The sequence below is a fragment of the Rhopalosiphum maidis genome, chromosome 1 (genome assembly GCF_003676215.2).
Source record: "Rhopalosiphum maidis isolate BTI-1 chromosome 1, ASM367621v3, whole genome shotgun sequence".
Classification (NCBI taxonomy): Eukaryota; Metazoa; Arthropoda; class Insecta; order Hemiptera; family Aphididae; genus Rhopalosiphum; species Rhopalosiphum maidis.
Window position 1 is genome coordinate 11,826,263 of NC_040877.1, and position 19,629 is coordinate 11,845,891.

Sequence of the window (19,629 nt, forward strand, 5' to 3'; positions counted from 1 at the left end):
GGCTTATGACTTGGCCCCTAGTTAACTAATTTCGAATGGGCACAAACTACAAACTTAATTTTAACTTAATCGAAAAAAAATTTAACTGTCATTTAATAAAATATTAAAACAATTTTATACCTACATAATTAATAAAATTAGGTCGTTTTTTCAACGTCTTTGTCAATATAATTATAAATATAATAATGTAAACCAATTTTAATTTAACAATTTTACAAATAAAATACAAAATTTTAATTAAAAATTAACATTAAATAATTAGATTATTAAAAAAGTAATTTTTTAATCCATTGCTTGGCGATCCTAACATGTCAATAACTTTATCTTTGTTTATAAATTGAATGATATCATCTTCAACAAATACACAAATTGAAGGATTCAAATATTGCTGGCTCAATGAAGATCTAAGTTTGGTTTTTAACATTTTTAGTTTTGAAAACACTCGTTCACGCTTAACTTGTGTGCATGGAAGTATAAGAACATATTTTAATGCTATGTACAATGTATTGAATCAGCCCGTTTTGGTTGTAAGTTCAAAAAGAATTTGAAATATTTTTGGTAAACAGTTATTACAATTTTGTTGGTTTAAATAATCTTCATCATCTTCTTTCTTAGAATGTTCCGATACATCATTATTCTCTCTGTAGACAGATCTTAATGTGACAGAAAAGCTTTGGTATTGTTCAGCAAATTGTTTAAGTTCAATAAATAATGTTTTTCTGTCTACACCAGTTAAAACAGATAATTTATGTAATGCATTTAATGGAAAATCATCAAAAAAAAGTAAGGATATTTCCTTATATTTTGAGGGATCTAACCAAGAAATATCTAATAATAAATCTTTATTAGGCACAAACCGTTTATTAAATGACATTTTGATAATATATAAAATTTGAAAATATATTATTTTGTTTTTTTGAAAAGGGGTTAATATTCTCGTTTTACCCTGAGATAATTCTCCAGATTTTTTTTTTTTAATAGGTACTCTTTTTGATACAAAATTTTTTTGTGATTCCACTAATTGGTTGTCAATAAAAATATTGTTCAATTTTTTAGTAAATAATTTGTATTTCTGATACAGTTTGTCATCATTTTCTTCGTTTCTCTTATTAGTTATAAGTTGAAGTAAAGTTTCTTTATATTGCCATGCTCTTAAATAATCCAGTGCATGAGACTGTAAAAACTTAGAAACAGGAGATGTAATGGAAAATTATTTCAAAATTATTATTGCGGTAAAGAATGTTTTAAATTTAGTTTTACAGTCAAAATTACCTTCTATTATTTCGACAAGAAACAGAAGAAAATTAAAAAATTTACTTGACTCTAAAACATCTTCTGGATCAATAATCGATGCGAGAGCCTTATGTTTGCTCCACCAATGAGTTTCGCCAATTTTTTGAATACAGTACAATTTAGCATGAGCTTTGTGTCGTTCACAAATTAAATTTTATTTATTTTTATCCCGTAGAGTAGTAAGCTAAATACTGCGTTTATCCTTATCACCAGACCACAATAATTACCATGTATCTATGTTCAATGTTTACATATTTATTAGAGTTGTACCTGATTAGAATTTTAAACTCATACATATTTTTGATTACGTTTACGATTGGTTATGGGCCCCTAATATTGAAAAATATCGAAGGGCCCCGGCGATCGCCGGGTAGCCGGGTGGACCAGACCAACACTGTTTATGTGCTCCACAATGTAGAGAATCTCAATTCTCTACATCGTGATGTGCTTTTACATTTTGTGAAAACGTTTGTACATTGTTTTGGTTAGTTTGGTGATTGCACCTATTTAATTTTAATTTAGTACCTATGTAAGGAAATTTTTGTTATATATACACCATGGAACGTGTGTTAGCGGGGCTAGGTAAATTGAGTCCGAGATAAGTTTGGTACATTTTCAAAGCGGTAAATTGAGTCCCGGGAAAAAATTGGTAGTAAATAAACATTTTAACTTATGTTAAGCTATTTAAATGAGGAATAGTAAACTCCTACAAATGTAGTGTAATATCCTACAAAAAAAAGTGTTAACTCATACAAAAAATTGATACCGCTCGTATTGCTGTAAAAAAGTATCAGTCTTGCAATATATTAACATATAAAATAAAAATTGTTTAAAAAATTTAATAAAAATGTTAATAAGACAAAAGTCATAATCATTTATCATTATAATTATATATATATTATGTACTTGGTAAAAACTTCATTGATATTGATTTAATTAACATTAATATTACTGGTATATTTGGTCATTTTGTCCCTTAGGTTTTGTTCCTTATCGAGCGTGTTTTTTTTTTTTTTTTTGATTTTACTTCTTAAATTTATTTGTATCTCTGACTGAACTTCAAGTAATTCATTAATAAAGTTAAACATATTCGGATGTGGGCTGTAATTATAGCACATATTTTTGCATATTCTGACGTTAGTGCATGTTTTCAAGCATATTTTTAAATTTTAAATGCATATAAATCGTTTTTCCCCGGGACTTAACTTACGTACTACCTGGTTTTTGGGGGACTCAATTTACCAATCCCGGTGTTAGCAGCTCCAACGCAATTGATTGAAAGGCCACCTAAATTAGCCTGATGTTCTATGATTTGGCAGGATCCCAAATTACGATTTCGTAAGATTAAACAAGTCTTATGATTGACATATACAAGCAGTTTGTGTTGAAATGTTAAAGTGGAGTTTAGGAGAGGATGAAAGAAATGAAGTGTATCGTTCAATGCTTTTTTTTTTCTTCTAAATAGAGAACCCGTCTCCGAGCTAGTCTTTTGTTATAAGTATTATTTTAATTTTATTTATTTACTTTTATTTCTCAGAAACAAAAATACTGGGCCCCGCTTGAAACTCGTGTGGGGGCCCAGGAAATATGCTTAAGTATTTTATTTTAATTCGAACTAGGGTCTGGGATGGAGATGTTGTTCATCGTTAATTGAAGACATTCTCGGAAAGATCTTTTTTATGTGAAAGTAACTTGTACAGATTTGTTTTTAATTTTGATTTTCTATTGTTTAGCTTAACTAGCCTAAGTGTCGACTTTACTTTCTTGATCCTGAAGTACTTTTGTAACTTGATTGGTATTTGAACTAGAGATGAGAATAGCGGTGTTATTGGCGTATATTATAGAAGGTTGTTATTAGATTGAGGGACATCGACTGAAAATATTATATAGACCGGAATATAGCCTATAGGTAAATCGCTGGCCGCTGACTTGTATACTATATTACTATGTTCTTATGATAGATATTCTAAATATAGATGATAGACAGTGGCACACACAGGGAGAGTCAGAGGTGTTGACTGACGCCACTGACACCCCTCAGAGAATTGGTGGGTGACTAGTGCTGTGAACTAGGATGCATATTCGTATATATAATTTTATTTTTAGTATCTTTATTAGTAAGAAAAAACCAAAAACACTTAAAAATAAGAGTTATACTATGCCTAAACTCAGATTTTACTGATGGTGGTGGGTGGGTATCTCAAAATATATATTTTCGACACCTTTATTAATTCTACTGTGCGCCATGATCATTACCTTGTCGTACAACAAAGGATCTATTTTGTAGATTAAAGTATACCGTGACATATTTATATGTCTATTACAAAAATTGTACCTAATATAAATTTGTAACCAAAACTGTTATAGAATTTCGCCCTGAAACCAAAAAACTAAAAGATAAACATAAACAGTTAGTATATTGTATACCTGTTAGATATATCACGCTTAGTTGGTTAATGGTATATTGGTACAATGGTATATTCAACCTGAAGTATTAAATAATTGATTTCATCTCATAAATGTAACCCACTAATGTCGATAAAACTATCACATGCAAACACGAATAATTACCTATTTACATTTATATTTTAAATTTTAAATCAACAAAATGTGTACATGGTTTCATATTGGGTGTACCACATGGCAAATACACGCATGACGCATGTAAATAGGTAATATATTATTATTATATATTATATATACATACCCAATATAATTTATGTATACTAATCTTTTATTATTTTTTTAAAAAAGCAACAAGTAGATAGCTCAACAATTATTTTACAAAATAATAAAATAAAAAATATATAAATCAATTTATATCAAAATTCTTCAGATTTTTTTTTAATTAGAAATATGCCTATAGTAATATGGTTCATTAAGTTATACATAGTCGACAGCGTTTAGACTCAATATATTAAATATTATTGTTTTGATTTCATGCTATATTGTTACCTATAGAAGACAATGTAAACCGTAATAAATATTTGTATCAATTGGTCAACGATAAGCAGGTATGTTGCAAACGTTTCAACTGCCAGCTGTTATATTTGACTGGATCACGTATTCGCATGGATTTCGACTTTTCTTTAGTAAGTTAGTAGTATTAGTATCTACTTCTCTGTATAACTTGTATTTACATAAATTAATTATTTAAGTCTAAAGTTTAAATTAATATAAATACTATATGTAAATTGTAGGTGATATAATTAGTTGATAAAAAAATAATAATATAGCTATAACGTACCCAACAACTTACAAGTAGTTATTTTTTCTGATTTTCCGTAATGCAATATTTAAATTTGGTACTTAGTTATATTGACTATCAATTATGAGCTAAATAGTAAATTTTTTTTTTATTTTATAAAAATTGCTTCATAATTGTTATTTATTTTAAGTGGTTTACCTTACAATTTCGGTAAAATATCCAGGACGAATTGCTCAAAAACTACGATGATCTGTGATTTATAGGTGGTGTTGTTGTCTTCTCATATTATTATTATTAATAGTTTTTTTATGTAAAGTAAAATCTTTGAGTTTAATTTTTATTTCATAATCTTCAAAATTAATTGAATTAAATGTTTTAGTTTCAATAACAGAGTTACGTCCAAGATATGGTTGCAGAATTTTATAGTATATATACTATATAGTATCTTTATGAAGGTAGTGCACATTTTATTTTCGTAGTGATGCAAATTTGCAATTTTGTAGTACACAAAATATGTCGTAGATTCGTAGTATACACACAAAACTATCCACTGCAGTGAGTTACAACTGTACCTAGGTAAACTTTTTTTTATTGTTTATTAGTTTAAAGATATTTAAATCTGATATTTTCTCGAAACAAAAAATTTTCCTAGACTTTTTAACCGATACTTATTATCTCTAGATTCATTTTTAGCAGAAATTTTTCCTTGAGAATTTTTTTTACCATCACATTCAATATTGAACTAGATAATATAATATAGATTGATTTCTATTCAATGAATAATTCTCTATAAATATTATAATATCCGTCTTGCTAATTTCTGCTGTCAATGCAGACACGCATTTCATATTATTAACTATAAAATCACGACATTATAACTATAAAATCGTTTACTTGATATTGGGCCGTTGGGATATCCATTATATAATATATAATGTATTAATATAGAATTAAAATTCAAAGAGATATGAAAGTAACATTTCCCAATTCCCAGAAGAACAACATTTATTGACAAACTTATGTAATAACTTTTGGGTAAGTTATTCAGCTTTATAAATTTTATACTTATAATACAAAACGTTAATCTTAATATAAAACATATATTATCATAGGTATTTTTTGTACTTAGAATTTAGATATCAATCTAATATATTTATTACTTGCTGCATAATAATTTTGGAATGAAATCTTATTTTTTTTTTTTAATATTATATATCTGTGTTTATTTATAAAAATGGCCTTATATATTAAATGTATTACAAAATACGAGAAGCTTATGTTCATTCATGGTTTGTGGGTAATATAAACATACTAATTTAATCTATATGGTATTGCCTATTACATTATACATACATAGTAGGACATAGGTATAAACTATATTTTTATTCATGTCACAGTCTTCAATCTTCGTCCAAATGTGTTTCTCTGACTAATAAAATCGCAACATGCAAATATAATTTTCAGAATGATTTTTAATATTAATTAAAACAGAATGCTGAAATTATATAAAACATTCAATTAAAAAAACGGGAAAATATTTACTATTTAATCGTTTTGTTGTACAGTAGGTGTCGAACTGTCAAGTTTACCTCGACATCTCATCTAACGATCTAAGATCTAACTATATAACTACATCTTTACAAACTTCTAAAATCAAATTATATGCATGGCATCCAAATTTGATGCCTTGCTAAAAAATCAAATCTAAACATAATAGTAGTTAATCTTTCGTTTTATTACAAAATTCTTCTTTTATATCTCAAATCAAACGTTGCACGTATACCTCTAAATAAACGTAGTAATAGAAATTTAAAAACTGTATTTAAATCCTACATACGTTACACAACCCACTTAATGAGTTATTTTACAGTCTCAGATTACCCAAACATCCTAGCAAACCTATGTTCCCAGTAATCTTAAATTTTATCAAAACACCAAAGAGGAATGGTGTAATGACCTATGTTCTGTTTCAATAGTGTCGTACATATTCGTCTGCAGCGGTGGGCTTCTTCCAACATTCAATTTATATACCTGACATTCTGACACCTGTCAGTTGTCTACGTTGGTTGTATTTTATCTTATGAATTATACAGTTAACTGTCGTTTGTCAATACTACGATATCAATACTCATATATATGAAATTACCTTTAAAACCACTATTATAATTATAAAACTAGTATTGGATGAATTAAAAAATTCTCAAGATAAAAATCTTTTTTGTAAATAATATCATTGATTAGAAATACTAATATTTATAATCAATGATAATATTAACAAATAAAAATGGACAAAACACACTCAACAATATATTCGATAACTTATTAAGAACTATTTTGATTTTATCAGAGGAAAATAAAATTTTCAAAGAAAAAATCGATGTACTTGAAAAGAAAGTTATTCTTTATGAGTGTCACAATTTTATTGTCTAGTTAAAATTTAGTAGCTGAAGTACTATAGGTACATGAAAAATTACGGTTTTGCAATTTGATTATTTTGATTTCCTGTGTTTAATTTACCCGAGGTTAAAGCTTAAAACTGTCATTTAAAATACTGATACTGATTTTAATAGAATCCCAATTATTTCTTAATTAATGGAAGTTATTATAAATTATAATATCTAAAAATGTACTTTCACTCGTCTTGGAAAAGTTATCTCAGGTAATCTTGAATAACCACGTCCTTTAAAGATAACTTATATGTCTTATATTAAATAACTCACTTTACGGTTACAATCAAATTCGCGTAATTCTACATCATGGTCTAACCTTCCTATTTCTTCAGATCGTATACTGTTACAAAACATTCAACGTGAACAAATGAATAAACTGTACCAAGAACTTCAAAAACGTAGAGATGATGAATAGATGATAGTGAGTAAAGTATTGAATTTAAATTTAATATATCAAAGGAACTCTAAATCTAAAAATTGTAAGTAAAAAAAAATTAATCTTCATATTATTATGTACTATCAAAATGTTCAAAGCCTAAGTAACATTGATTTTAAAATATACGTATATTTTAAAATCAATGCTAAATAACAAGATTTTTCATTTAAAATCTTAAGTATCTAATTATATTTTATGATATTGTGTTAATTTTCACTGAAACATAACTTAAGAGTCACGAGTAATGTTGAATAATATTATAAACTGAGGCAACTTCCAACTACGCATAATTGGATATAATACAGTGAAACTTCCATGTATAACGAACTTGCATTTTACGAAATTTTCCGTTTAAAAAAATATTTTTAAGAACTATGACCTTTTCATTGTTAACGAATACTTAATTCTATTTAACGAATTCCTCCATATTACGATTTTTTTTTGTTGCTTATTCGACTTTGTTATATGGAAGTTTCTCTTTCTCTGTATAATGTATATAATATTTAGACTTGACAAAAACTACCATACCAGTATTATACCACTATACTAATTCTTATAGACGGCGGGGTTTTTATCGCTAAATATCCATAATATACTTTTATATCCATTCCAAATTTCATATTATTATTCGTAACAATGAAATTGAACTTTTATTTATAACAATGGAATAGCCACATAATTGTACTTATTATTATCAACTCAGTATATAATAAAAAATAGGTTATAGGTACCTACTACCTACTACCTGCTCGTTCTAATTTATGTGTATAGTAAAGTTCTATACTAATTACTTGATTAAGTAGAAAAAATTACTTACACCTTGTAAATTGAGTTTTAATGATTTAAAATTAGCTATGCCACTGCCCCCCCCCCCTGATTGAAATTCTAGCTACGCCCATGATAACCATAATTATAAATTTATAATACACACAATTTGTTTATTGTTATCCTTGATTGTCTTAAATAACTTTTTATTTATTAATGTAATGGAAAATAATTAGCCTATTGTTCTTATTAATTTGTTGCAGCCACCATCCACCAGCAACTTAATCTAACATAATATGCGGTACAACTATTTTAATGATTTACTGATTTTAATTTATTTGAATATTTTGATTATGTATTTAATTGGGATGCTAGAGATTACGTAGGTATCTATTGTGTCTTATCTAGTCTAGGTTTTATAAACAAAAAAAAAACATAGATACTTTTTACTCCCATATAAATAATTATGCTAACAATTATTTTATACTGAAAATTTGTGGACATACAGGTAATCATAAATTCATACCCGACACCTGTTTAGGTTTAGTAAAGAATTAACAATTTTAATTAACGAAAAACAAAATGCTCATCAAACTTTCAAAACTTTAAAATAACTTGTATCTTATTTAAATTTTAATATTCGTAACAAATATAAAATAATTACAATATAGGTATCATGAATACAAATTATTTATTAATTTTTTTTTTTTTTTTAAAGTTTGATACAAAATAGAACAATATGAACAATTGATGGAAATATTTATTAATAAAACTCATGTTGAGTCAATCAACTGTCACTAAATTATTTTGGAATTTTTATAATTTACAAAACTCTTCCGTCTAAGGAGTTGCCTGATTTTATGCTTTATAATAATGTTGAAGCTCTAATATTAATATTGTTAATCTATTGTAACTCTTCTCAAACGTATAAAAATTGAAATATTTAAATGTCTTAACCAACTATAAGAGTGATAATAATATTAATTCATAATATTTTTGAAAATTCTTTATAATTTGTAATGTAAAAAATTTTTCTCATATAGTGATGTTGAATGAATTATTACTCCGCGCCCTACGGGTTCTAATAATATTTCCTGTAAATGTCTAAAAGAAACAGCATTCATTTTGTCACCAATTACAGGGACGTCATTAAGTGAAGGGAAAGGAATATGAAATTTTTTATTTTAAATATTGTTATATATACATGTCATATATAATGTATACCGAGCTTTTTAGGATTAGGGCTTATCTATATGTAGCGGAATTTTTTACCACGATTCAATTTGCCCAATTCTATATTTTAATTTATATTCCTAAAGTAAAGGAATATTATATTATTGTACGTACAACAACCAGCGGTGAATCCAGTTATTTTTTTAGTAAAAGGGGGATTATTAAAAAAAATTTATATATGAAATTATAAACTAGTTTTAATTATATATTTATATGCACACTACACGCGGAGCTGAACTTATATATTATTTGTGTAAACTATGAAGCGTTAACACTTTATTCTCTTTTCAAAATATTAGTATTTATTTTTAATTTTGAAGACATTTCGGGAGTTTTACCTCCTGTCCTCCCATTTAATACAACCACTGACAACAATAATATCAATTATTGTAATATCAGTAGATAATCATTAGTCATATAATTTCTGGTTGTTCGCTTCAACTGACTCGGGTAGTAGTAACGCCTCCGCGTCGCACAACTTTATCCGCCTCTACCCAGTCGCGACCACTGGCAGACATCATACATATATGGTGCCACGATCACCAGACCACTTACCTCACAGACGCCGGCCAGTCAAATCTTTTTGTATGTCTTGCCAAAATTTTAATCACAGAATTGATTATTATATATTTATATTTAAGCCATACACCGTTGTTTCTGTGGTTTTATTTTTGTGCAGTGGATATATTAAAGAATGTAACAAGAAAAATTCACTAATAGTTAAAAAATATTTTGTTGTAAAAATTTGAGAAAATACTCAGACAGTTGTTTATTATTTTATGATTATGTTTAAACTTATAAATATTTTACTAATATCGTCCATATATCCCATATATATGAGAGGACCTGTGAAAATTATGTAGTATCATCTGTAGATTGGCTGTTAAAGCCATAGTTACTTACACCTATTTAAGTATATTATATTCTATATTTAAGATAGATATGACGTATTGACATTGTACAAGACTATTACAGCAAAAAATCAATTAGGTACAAGACTGTATATAATATAATATGTAGGTAGAACATAGATATACAATCAGTAGAATAATTTTATTCTAATAGATTTTTAAAAATGTAGTTAATAATAATATTCAAGTTTATTATTAATAGAATCATACTGTGAACCATTGGACCAATTAAAACTTCTACTCCTAGAACACCTAGGTTTGTAGTGTTTGTACTAATTCATATAGCATCTATTTATATTTTTTAAACTAGTCTATGCAATGTTATAAGTACTTAAACTTTTTTGGTCATCAGGATAAAGGATAGTTTTTATAAAAGTTGAACAATTTTAACTTATTTTAATATGAATGATATTAAAATTAAAAATTGTTCAATGGATAATTGAATAAATAATTGGTATTCAATAACAAGCAAATAATAAACCAAAATGAGATAATATAATTTAGAGTATAACACAGACATTTGTAATTTTTCTTTAGATGGATTAAAAATTATAATATATAAATAAGAGGTTGTCAATTTATTTAATGTAGTGTCATATTTAATAATTTTACTAGTAGCATAAGACTGGTGGCAGTATAAGTGATTTAAATGCCATAATCAAGGCACACACAAAAGAAAATAAAAGTTTTGTAGAAAAAAAAACAAACAAACATTAGAGCTACACAAGAGGACCAAAAACCATAATAGAATGATATTTAATTAGTTTAACTAAAATTTCAATCGTCATCGTCTTCTTCGTCTTCAGATTCTGCCTCAGCCAACCAAGTTAGCCAAGTGTTTACTTGGAATAATGCTTTGCCTTTGCCCGGATATGCATCGGTTACATCTTCACGCCACTTTAAGAAAGCTTCCTCTTCAACAATTTCCAACTCATACATCAAATTGAACCATCTTAGCAATAAGCCTTTCGGGAAATCAAGTGAAAAAAAATATGTTTGTAATGCATAGATGGCATTCATTTGTAGATCATTTTGGTCGTCAAAAAATGTTCTCATTATTGGTTTGAATTTTTCTAGAAGGCTCTTTTCTTTTTCCAAATCAGCTTTTGAGGCATTTACTTCTATACTATTGGTCTCTTGTGTTATAAATTTGACCATCACTGTGGTCAAGGCTGTAATAAAACCAGGATCTATATAATGGACTGGATCTAAATTTTCTTTAATCCATTTGTAAAATTGTGTTGGGTTTGGATCACTAGTTATCTGTTTCCACAAGTCAGATTGTATACGTAGCAATGGAAATAGGAAAGTTAGATTACGTTCTTGTAAAATTTCAGCAAGCTGTTCTTTAGTTCTTAAAGATTCGGGTAAAGTATTTAGTAAATTGACTTTACTTTCTTTGAACACTGTTGTTAGTTCGTTTTTTCCTATGACTTCATTTAAATCTTGTAAGACCATTAAGAACGCTGGATATCTTTTACCATTCTCTGATACCTCAGCTAGTTCTGAAATAGAAGACACATTTTGACAGATTTCAGCAGCATATTTGGAAAAACGTTTATATAATGTTTTATCATCATCGGACTCATACTCAGGTCCTTTCAATATAAAACGTTTTAGACAATCTATAGCTATAGATTCAGAAATAATACTTTGTTTTTTGGTCTCTTGAGTGAAACGGAATAATAATTCTTCATCCAAATCAACTCTTTTGCGAAACCGTTCAAAAAGGAGAACATACATAACGTCTGCTAAAAACCTATCAGGCACTTTGATATCTGCAAATGCTTTTGCTGCTTTCGCTGCATCCATGGATGGATCTGTGCCAAGTTTATCCAAAATATCTAATCCTTTCTTTATAGCTTCTTCTTTAGAAACTCCCTTATCTTTTTTCATGTTTTTATGCTTATCGTGTGAATTTTGTTTAATTTGAATCTGTTGTACTTCTGTTAACTTTATTTGATTTGATTGACCTAAGTGAGTCATAGATAATGGCGGTGGTTTTATTTGAATTTGTTTACATAACATACTATTTGCAGCTGGACGTAAGGACATATCTTCTGGTTTAGTACCTTGTTGCACACGCAAAAGTTTCTTAATATTTGGACCAAGATCTTTCATATTGTTATTGTTTATATTATTATTTGTATTATTATTTTGCTGGGTATTAATAGTATAGTTTATTCTAGCTGGTGGATAATAGTTATTGCCAGAGTTAATATTTAATAGTCGTTGGTGGTTTTTATGACCATTTACATTATAGTAATTACCAGAATTGGTAAAACCATTTATGGAATTAAATTTATCTGGCATTGTAGAATTGAATGGTAATACCGGAGTAGAACTTATCATATCATCTCGTATTTTTAGTGAACGTCTGAACATTTCTTTAGACTGATTCACATTTTGCATTTGGTTGTTTCTCTGATTCTGTCCATTTGTTTCTCCACTCACGATATCAGTCACCTAAAAACAAACATTAAATTAATATTATAATTTAATTAAAAATGTTGAGTAAAAATACTATTGTTTTATAAAAATTTAAAACTTTTATTATAAGTTTAAATCAACATACATTTAATATTGTAAGGCTGAAAGTTAGTCATTAAAAATGCTATCAATAAAAACTTGAAATTTTAATATGTATGCCATAACTGAAAATATATCCTAATAGTATACAACCTACACTCTTTTTAATTTTTGTGATGATCTACAACACTTAAGTTTGTGTAAAAAGTATATATTACTGAATTCATATACTATTGTGCTATAATACTATTAATGATTATTGCAATACAATTTACATACTTCAGATTATAGAAATGTAATACTTGTATACACACGTAAATTATGAAGATATTCTCTAATTTAAAATTATTATAAATAGACTACAAAACTGTTAATTCTAAGATAAGCTAGAATCATTTCTTTTTATGTTTATAGAAAGATATTTTAAATCAAATTAACAAAACTTATTGATTCAAATAAAAGTGTGATTACTTTAATACATTAACAATTTTAAAAAAGTTTAATTTATATTTTCTTATGTCATGTACATAAAATAAAGTCAGTTATTATGTTGTCAGCGCCAGATTGGCAAGGTATTGGCCTACAGTTTAAGGTTTTTTAATGTTTGATTATACCTACAGCTACTGTACAGTTTAATAATTCTATGTAATTACATTTTTTACTAACAATTGTCAGTACAAATGAGTTTTATCATTACCTGTTATAAAAAAAAAAAAGTTATGACCAAATACTCATATAATAAATAAAACTATTTAGCAATTTTTAAATTTATTATAAAAGATTTTAAACTATATATGAATATTAAAGTCTAAAGAAATTTTATTTATCAAATATTTAAGAAAAAAGATTATTCAATTGAATATTGGGGTGCTTCCAAATATAACTCAAGACGTTTTTAATTTCCAATCCAGAAAATAATTAATAAGTGAAAAAATATAATACTATTTTATCTATTTAACAGGACCTAATCTAAGAAAAATTTATTAGAGTGGATTCCACTTAATATGTGCAAAATGGTCGGATACCAATATAAATGCATATTAACAAGATTAAAAAAAGCCACGTATATAGTCACTCAATTCGGTTTATGTGGGTAATTTTTATTTTAAGATAGTGTTAGAATATACACATATGTATTTAAAAACAACTAATTTAATCGGGTTTCGTCATATCTATGAGATTGTGTTTATTGAAAGTAATAAAAAATACTGGGTACCATTTAAAAAATCTTAAAACCCTTTTCTGCATATTGTACCAAAAATGACACAAATTAGTTTTTTGTAGTTTCTATTGTTGAAAATAAAGTAACAACATTACTACATATACGGCCAGCTACTTAGATGTAAGTATGTAATTAGTAGTAAAATTGTGAACTTCAGATGAAAAATAAACGACTGAAAATATTATTGTTGTGCAAAGTGCAAAACTACTCACTTTATGTTACAACAATAACAATTTGATACTAATGATACTACCAATCTTTGGTAAAAAAAATCTTTCTTGTAGTACTTTTTGTCCAAAATATTTTAAAAATAAGTAAAATACTTATTGAAATATTCAAATATATCATAACCTAATTATGTGCCAAAAATTAATCCTTAATCAACTTTTAAGGGTAGCTTCACTTGAATATTTTTTAAATATTTATCCCATCCTCCTGGTGTTTTTTACAATAAGTACATTTTTATCGGAAAAAATAAAAATTCATGCAGAAATTTTGTTGACTTTTTTTTGATATTATATATTTTTTTTTTTTTTTAAAACCAATTTCAGTTTTTATGGACAATCGCTTAATGTGGGCAAACAGGGTTGGTCCCAACATGCTCACATTAAGCAGAATCCACTGCACATGATTTAAAACTAACCTGATCCATGAGCATTGGACCTTCTGTGGTAGTAGCTTTTCGTGGTACCCAGTTGTCCTTTCTCAATTGCATGGTGTCCAACAACATAAATTTGATTCTCAATGGCAGTTCAGGATTTTCAGCATACTGAGCAATTCTATCAAAATACTGATTCATCAGTGGTTTTGCTTTTTCCGTGTCCAATATGCGACCACATGTTTTCATTATCTGACACAAGCATTCGAGGTCCTCCGCCGCGTCCTTGACATTGGACTTCCTCGGGAATAACTGTTGAATGCACAAGTGCAATATTTGTTCCGCCACGATCTCCAACTTGCCAAGTTCGCCGATGAAGCGTATGTTGCCCAACATCTTGCGCTTAGCCACCTATAAATCAAAATATAATATAGGTAATTAAATATAAAATATTTATTATATAGTTTAAATTACACGTGAAAATATAAAAATTCATCAGATTATGTATAAGAAAAAACATACAACTTATGTTAATATATTATAATACGTAGTTTGAGGTCTCTAAAAAAGAAACGCATTTTTATCCACAAATAAAATTATTATAAAAATAGAATTTTTTAATTTATCTTACCTGTCGTCGTTCTTCATCTTCTGGAGATAATGGTGTTCCATTGTCATTGTCAAACTCAGCAGTTGCTTTAGAACGGTTATCAAATTCGACCTTGCACCTTTTTAGTAATAATTCGCGAAAAGTGTTTGGATCTTGGTCAATTAAGAAGTTTGATGCCTCGTCGCTGAGCCGTTTGCACAGCTGTGCGTACATAGAACTATACTTAGGTTCATCGAGAGCTTTTTCAAAAATCAAAAATATGACACCCTTCAGTACAACACTGGTGTTTAACCCAATTTGTAAAATATCATCACTCAGTTTTTGAAATTTATCAGGCGTAAGCTTATTAAGAATGCCGCGCACCTTGCGAAACACGGCATCATTAGCGTCCTCTTGGGCGAGTGCATCGCGTCTGATTATCGAGGGAGGTATCCAACGCGGTTGCTGATTGGATTCGGAACGGGCGTCGTCCCTTCCTCCGAAGACACGAGAAGCACCCCCGCGTTCTGCGTAGACGTCCGTCGTGTCTTTACGTGTCACCTGCGGGGACGAATATGTCTCTTCCTCCCTATTATCCAACGTTAAACTGGATATTTTAATATGAGACACCACTATAGGTGTATTACGGTAGACTCTTACAGGTAAAAATGAACTACGCGAAATCTTGATTTTTGGTTGAGTATCACAGCTATAATTCCATGCAAATTTCTAAAAAATATAAAAATACATAGATAAACATTATATTAATCCAGCAGTTATATGGATATAATAAAATTGTATTTTAATTGTTTAAAATACAAATTGAAGAGGTACCTATTTATAATAGTTACAACTAACTAATAAACTTGATTGTTAACTTATAAAATTTAAAAAAAATTCTTTACTTTCAGATTACTACTTTATAGGTAAATTATAACCATAAAATCATTAAAAATGCATATATAAGTTCAAACAGCTTGTAATTTATATTAATAATTTTCATTAAATTTCTAGTTAAATAAATTTTTAATTCCTATTTAGATGCTTGCAGATAAAAGAAAATTCCCTTGATAATTTTTTTAAAATTTAATGTTATTTAATAGTCCAGTGAAGTATCTCTCACATAATAAACCTATTATAGGCCTAAACTTAGTAACCCAAACATCTAATTGATTAGTGATTATAATAGGACATTTATTCCACGAGTTCTAATAGTAACTTAATTAGATAGGTATACTATATAGGTTATCAATTTCAATTACATAAAGGCAACAAAAATATATTTTCAGCAGATTTAAAATCAAGAATTATTATTATACTAAATGATCAACACAATTAAGTAAAATGAACTTTTCGACAAATAAAATAGTGAATCGACGCCCGACGTCAAAATTACAAAAATAAAATAAATACGACGGACACCGGATGTCCGGACTTCGTTGTATGTAAATTACAATTATGGAAAGAGGTAGGGTGGTGTTTTACCTGCGGCGGCGTACGAAATAGTCAGAACGCGAAGTGGGCGAATGGTCCCTGAAGAATCACCGATAGATCACCGCGATTATTCTAGGTTAAGATCAAGCAGCGGACCGCTGACAACAGACAATGGATCACGCGTAATGAACGTCAATACGTCATCGAGATTTATAACACGTTCTGGATCACCGAACGGCAATCGCACGCGGAGGACGAAGACAAGGACGATGGAGTATAGCAAAAAAAAAACCAGTGTGTAATGCACGGGGCGGGACGGGGGAAGAACGGCAGTGATGACGATCGTCGCTCCCTCAAACGGCACACCGCCGGAAAAAGGGTACTTTCCGATCAAGATTTTCGAAACACAATGGCGATGTAGGTCCACCAATACATTTATGTATGACCGACGCTAAATTGCCGAAAATACGTCGTTGATCAACAGGTACACAAGGAAAAACGAAAAATCGCAATTCCTTGAGTTGGAGATTTATACATTCTTTACCAGACGACGATGACTGCACACACACACACACGCGCGCGCGCGTGCTAGTGTAAATACATACAACGAACGTGCAACACACGCACGCGCAAGATATGTCTTTTTCTTGTTACCTTTGTTTAGAAGAAATCCATCGCGGAAAACGGAACGCTAGCTGCAAGGTTAGGTGTACCGATGGAATGACAATAATAAAAAGTAAAATAACTAAACAAAATACACGACGAAAACAACGTCCGACGGCGGGTATAAACGATCGAACAAAGCAACAGAAAAAAAAAATCAAAAATAGGAATTATAAATAAAACGTAAAAACAGTCTAGAACGTAACGTTTGTTAGCGTGATACTGTGTAGCAGAAAAATCCACTTACGTACTTGGCTGCAGTTGCGTTCGGACTTTGTCGGGCAATCGTGACGGGAATTGATTGCGAGCCGTCGTCGTCGTCGGTGGGGGGCGGCGGCGGCGATGATGCCTCGACGGTGAGCGCAGACGACACGAGCGCACGGGACGACAACGCTATCGACAATATACGGAATTGGTAATTACGGAACCAACATCGGACGTTGCGCGTGTGTGTTGCAGTCTCGCAGACAATATATTATAATATATAATACTCACCAAGCACCGCGGCAACAGTGCCGGCAACCGAGTGCGATCGGCGTGACCAACGTAAACACCCGGTGGCCCGTCGATTACACGAATTTCGACCGACGCATCCGTGTCTGTAACGCACGGAAACTTGTCGTTTTCGTAGTCGCTGAAATACGGAGTTGCATGCACTGCGGGCGTCCTTGTTTGGCGGCGGCTTCTCTCCCTCCCCAAAATCGACTACAACAACTACTACTACTAACGTTTACTACTACAATAATTTAACAAACTTCAACTCCGAGTTTCTGACGTCGATCGCGTAGACGGTCATCCGCGCGTCACGAGTTCTCGCGACTTGCGATGCGACATTGGCCGTTGACCTATAGTGGCGATCCACGCGCTAGACGGCCATTGGGCCATTGACATTTTACACGGTCGACCACTATTAGTCATTACACTATGTTATTATTATTGTTATTACTATTTTTATATCGTACCACTGCCACCCGCCTACCACTTCATTCGTTTTGTAATATTATAAATTATTATTTTTTTTATTAATGCAGTACACTTCACTACGTATATCATAGATTTTCTCCGACAAGGGGAGCGTTGACTGTTGAGGGTTGCATTTGAGTAGGCTGGATATTCCTAAACGTAGAACATTTCTATTTTTTTTACTATGTTATCACTACCTAGTTTATGACTAAATAGGTCCCCAAGACCAATGTTTTAAGTACCTACAGCAATTGTACGGACTGTGACGGGTGTCTACAATACCATCTAATTTAAATAAAATAAATATTGATAAACAACAAATAATAAAAATATACCATGCAATACAAATTACTAAACCTGAATCGAAGAGATCCGTTGTGCTTGAGTCCCGGAAAACCTAACAATTCTCTTAAAGCCCCTCTTAAAGTATAACCATTCTCACTTAAAAAAAACTAATTACTATTTTAGAAGTTGTATAATTTTTTTTAATTTTTTACTTGTTAAAATAATAACAACTCATTTATGACTAGTTAATTTAACTAAGTTAAATAATTATCAATACCATAATATTATATTGGTACCCAAATTTATTAAAGTCACCTCGACCAATGCAGAAGCCACTAGGGCACTAGCCAGTAGTATATAATTAGAAAATTATATTACTGTTTATACTTTATATACCTATATTAATATAAAATACCTATTTCTAACTCGTGCGAACAATATGTCTAAAACTCTAAAATATCTAATATTATATAAATTGTCGTCTGTCAAATTGATAATTATTATTTATTGTTAAATTTGTATAATTTTACATTATAATTCAATAATTACATTGTAAATTGTAATACATACCATACACGGCAACATACACTACAATAAACTATATGCTGTTCACAATTCCCACTTTCACTATTTTACAAACTTAACTAATTTGTTGTGAATTAATGAATTTAACATTTTATCATTTTTCGTGATATAAATATTTTAAATTTTGAGAGATCTGAAAAGCAAATAATGTACTGATTTTACAATTATTAGGTATGCGAATTTCTTATTTTAAAGCATTTTCTATAGAATGTTTAATTTACACAATATTTAAACTCTTTTTGAGCTATTCTTTGACATTCAAAAAAATTCATTAAAATTGCAAAACTATAAAATTAATTTTGTAGTTAAAATTTCATATAAAATTTAGTATTTCAAACTTAAGATTTCAAAATTTAATTCAATATTCTTATAGAAAATTATTATTGCACTAAAAAAAAAAGTAATTCTACAAATAAATATTTTTTTTTTTTAATCATTTGATTTTTAAATTTTTGACAAGATTGA

General features: G+C 29.1%; 1 protein-coding gene across 2 annotated transcripts; it reads right to left on the reverse strand.

The window, feature by feature from the left end:
- Positions 1-10,777: 10,777 nt before the first annotated feature.
- On the reverse strand, positions 10,778-17,781 carry LOC113560565 (eukaryotic translation initiation factor 4 gamma 2). 2 transcript variants are annotated; one of them, XM_026966515.1, is made up of 4 exons: positions 17,579-17,781; positions 15,277-15,963; positions 14,691-15,056; positions 10,778-12,762 (listed from the first exon to the last, which is right to left on the reverse strand). In XM_026966515.1, exons 2-4 carry the CDS (start codon positions 15,466-15,468, stop codon positions 11,074-11,076), a joined length of 2,247 nt encoding a protein of 748 aa, XP_026822316.1. In that variant the 5' UTR covers positions 15,469-15,963; positions 17,579-17,781; the 3' UTR covers positions 10,778-11,073. The 2 variants fall into 2 exon arrangements, with proteins under 2 accessions (XP_026822316.1, XP_026822317.1); XM_026966516.1 differs by having other exon boundaries at positions 17,583-17,740.
- Positions 17,782-19,629: the final 1,848 nt, after the last annotated feature.

What these genes read in the sequence shown, in the direction of transcription:
- LOC113560565 (XM_026966515.1), bottom strand. Translation starts at nt 15,468, where the DNA reads ATGTACGCACAGCTGTGCAAACGGCTCAGCGACGAGGCATCAAACTTC. An exon ending in AAGATGAAGAACGACGACAG is followed by an intron (nt 15,057 to 15,276) that starts GTAAGATAAATT and finishes TTTGATTTATAG; the next exon opens with GTGGCTAAGCGCAAGATGTT. An exon ending in GTCCAATGCTCATGGATCAG is followed by an intron (nt 12,763 to 14,690) that starts GTTAGTTTTAAA and finishes GTTTGTTTTTAG; the next exon opens with GTGACTGATATCGTGAGTGG.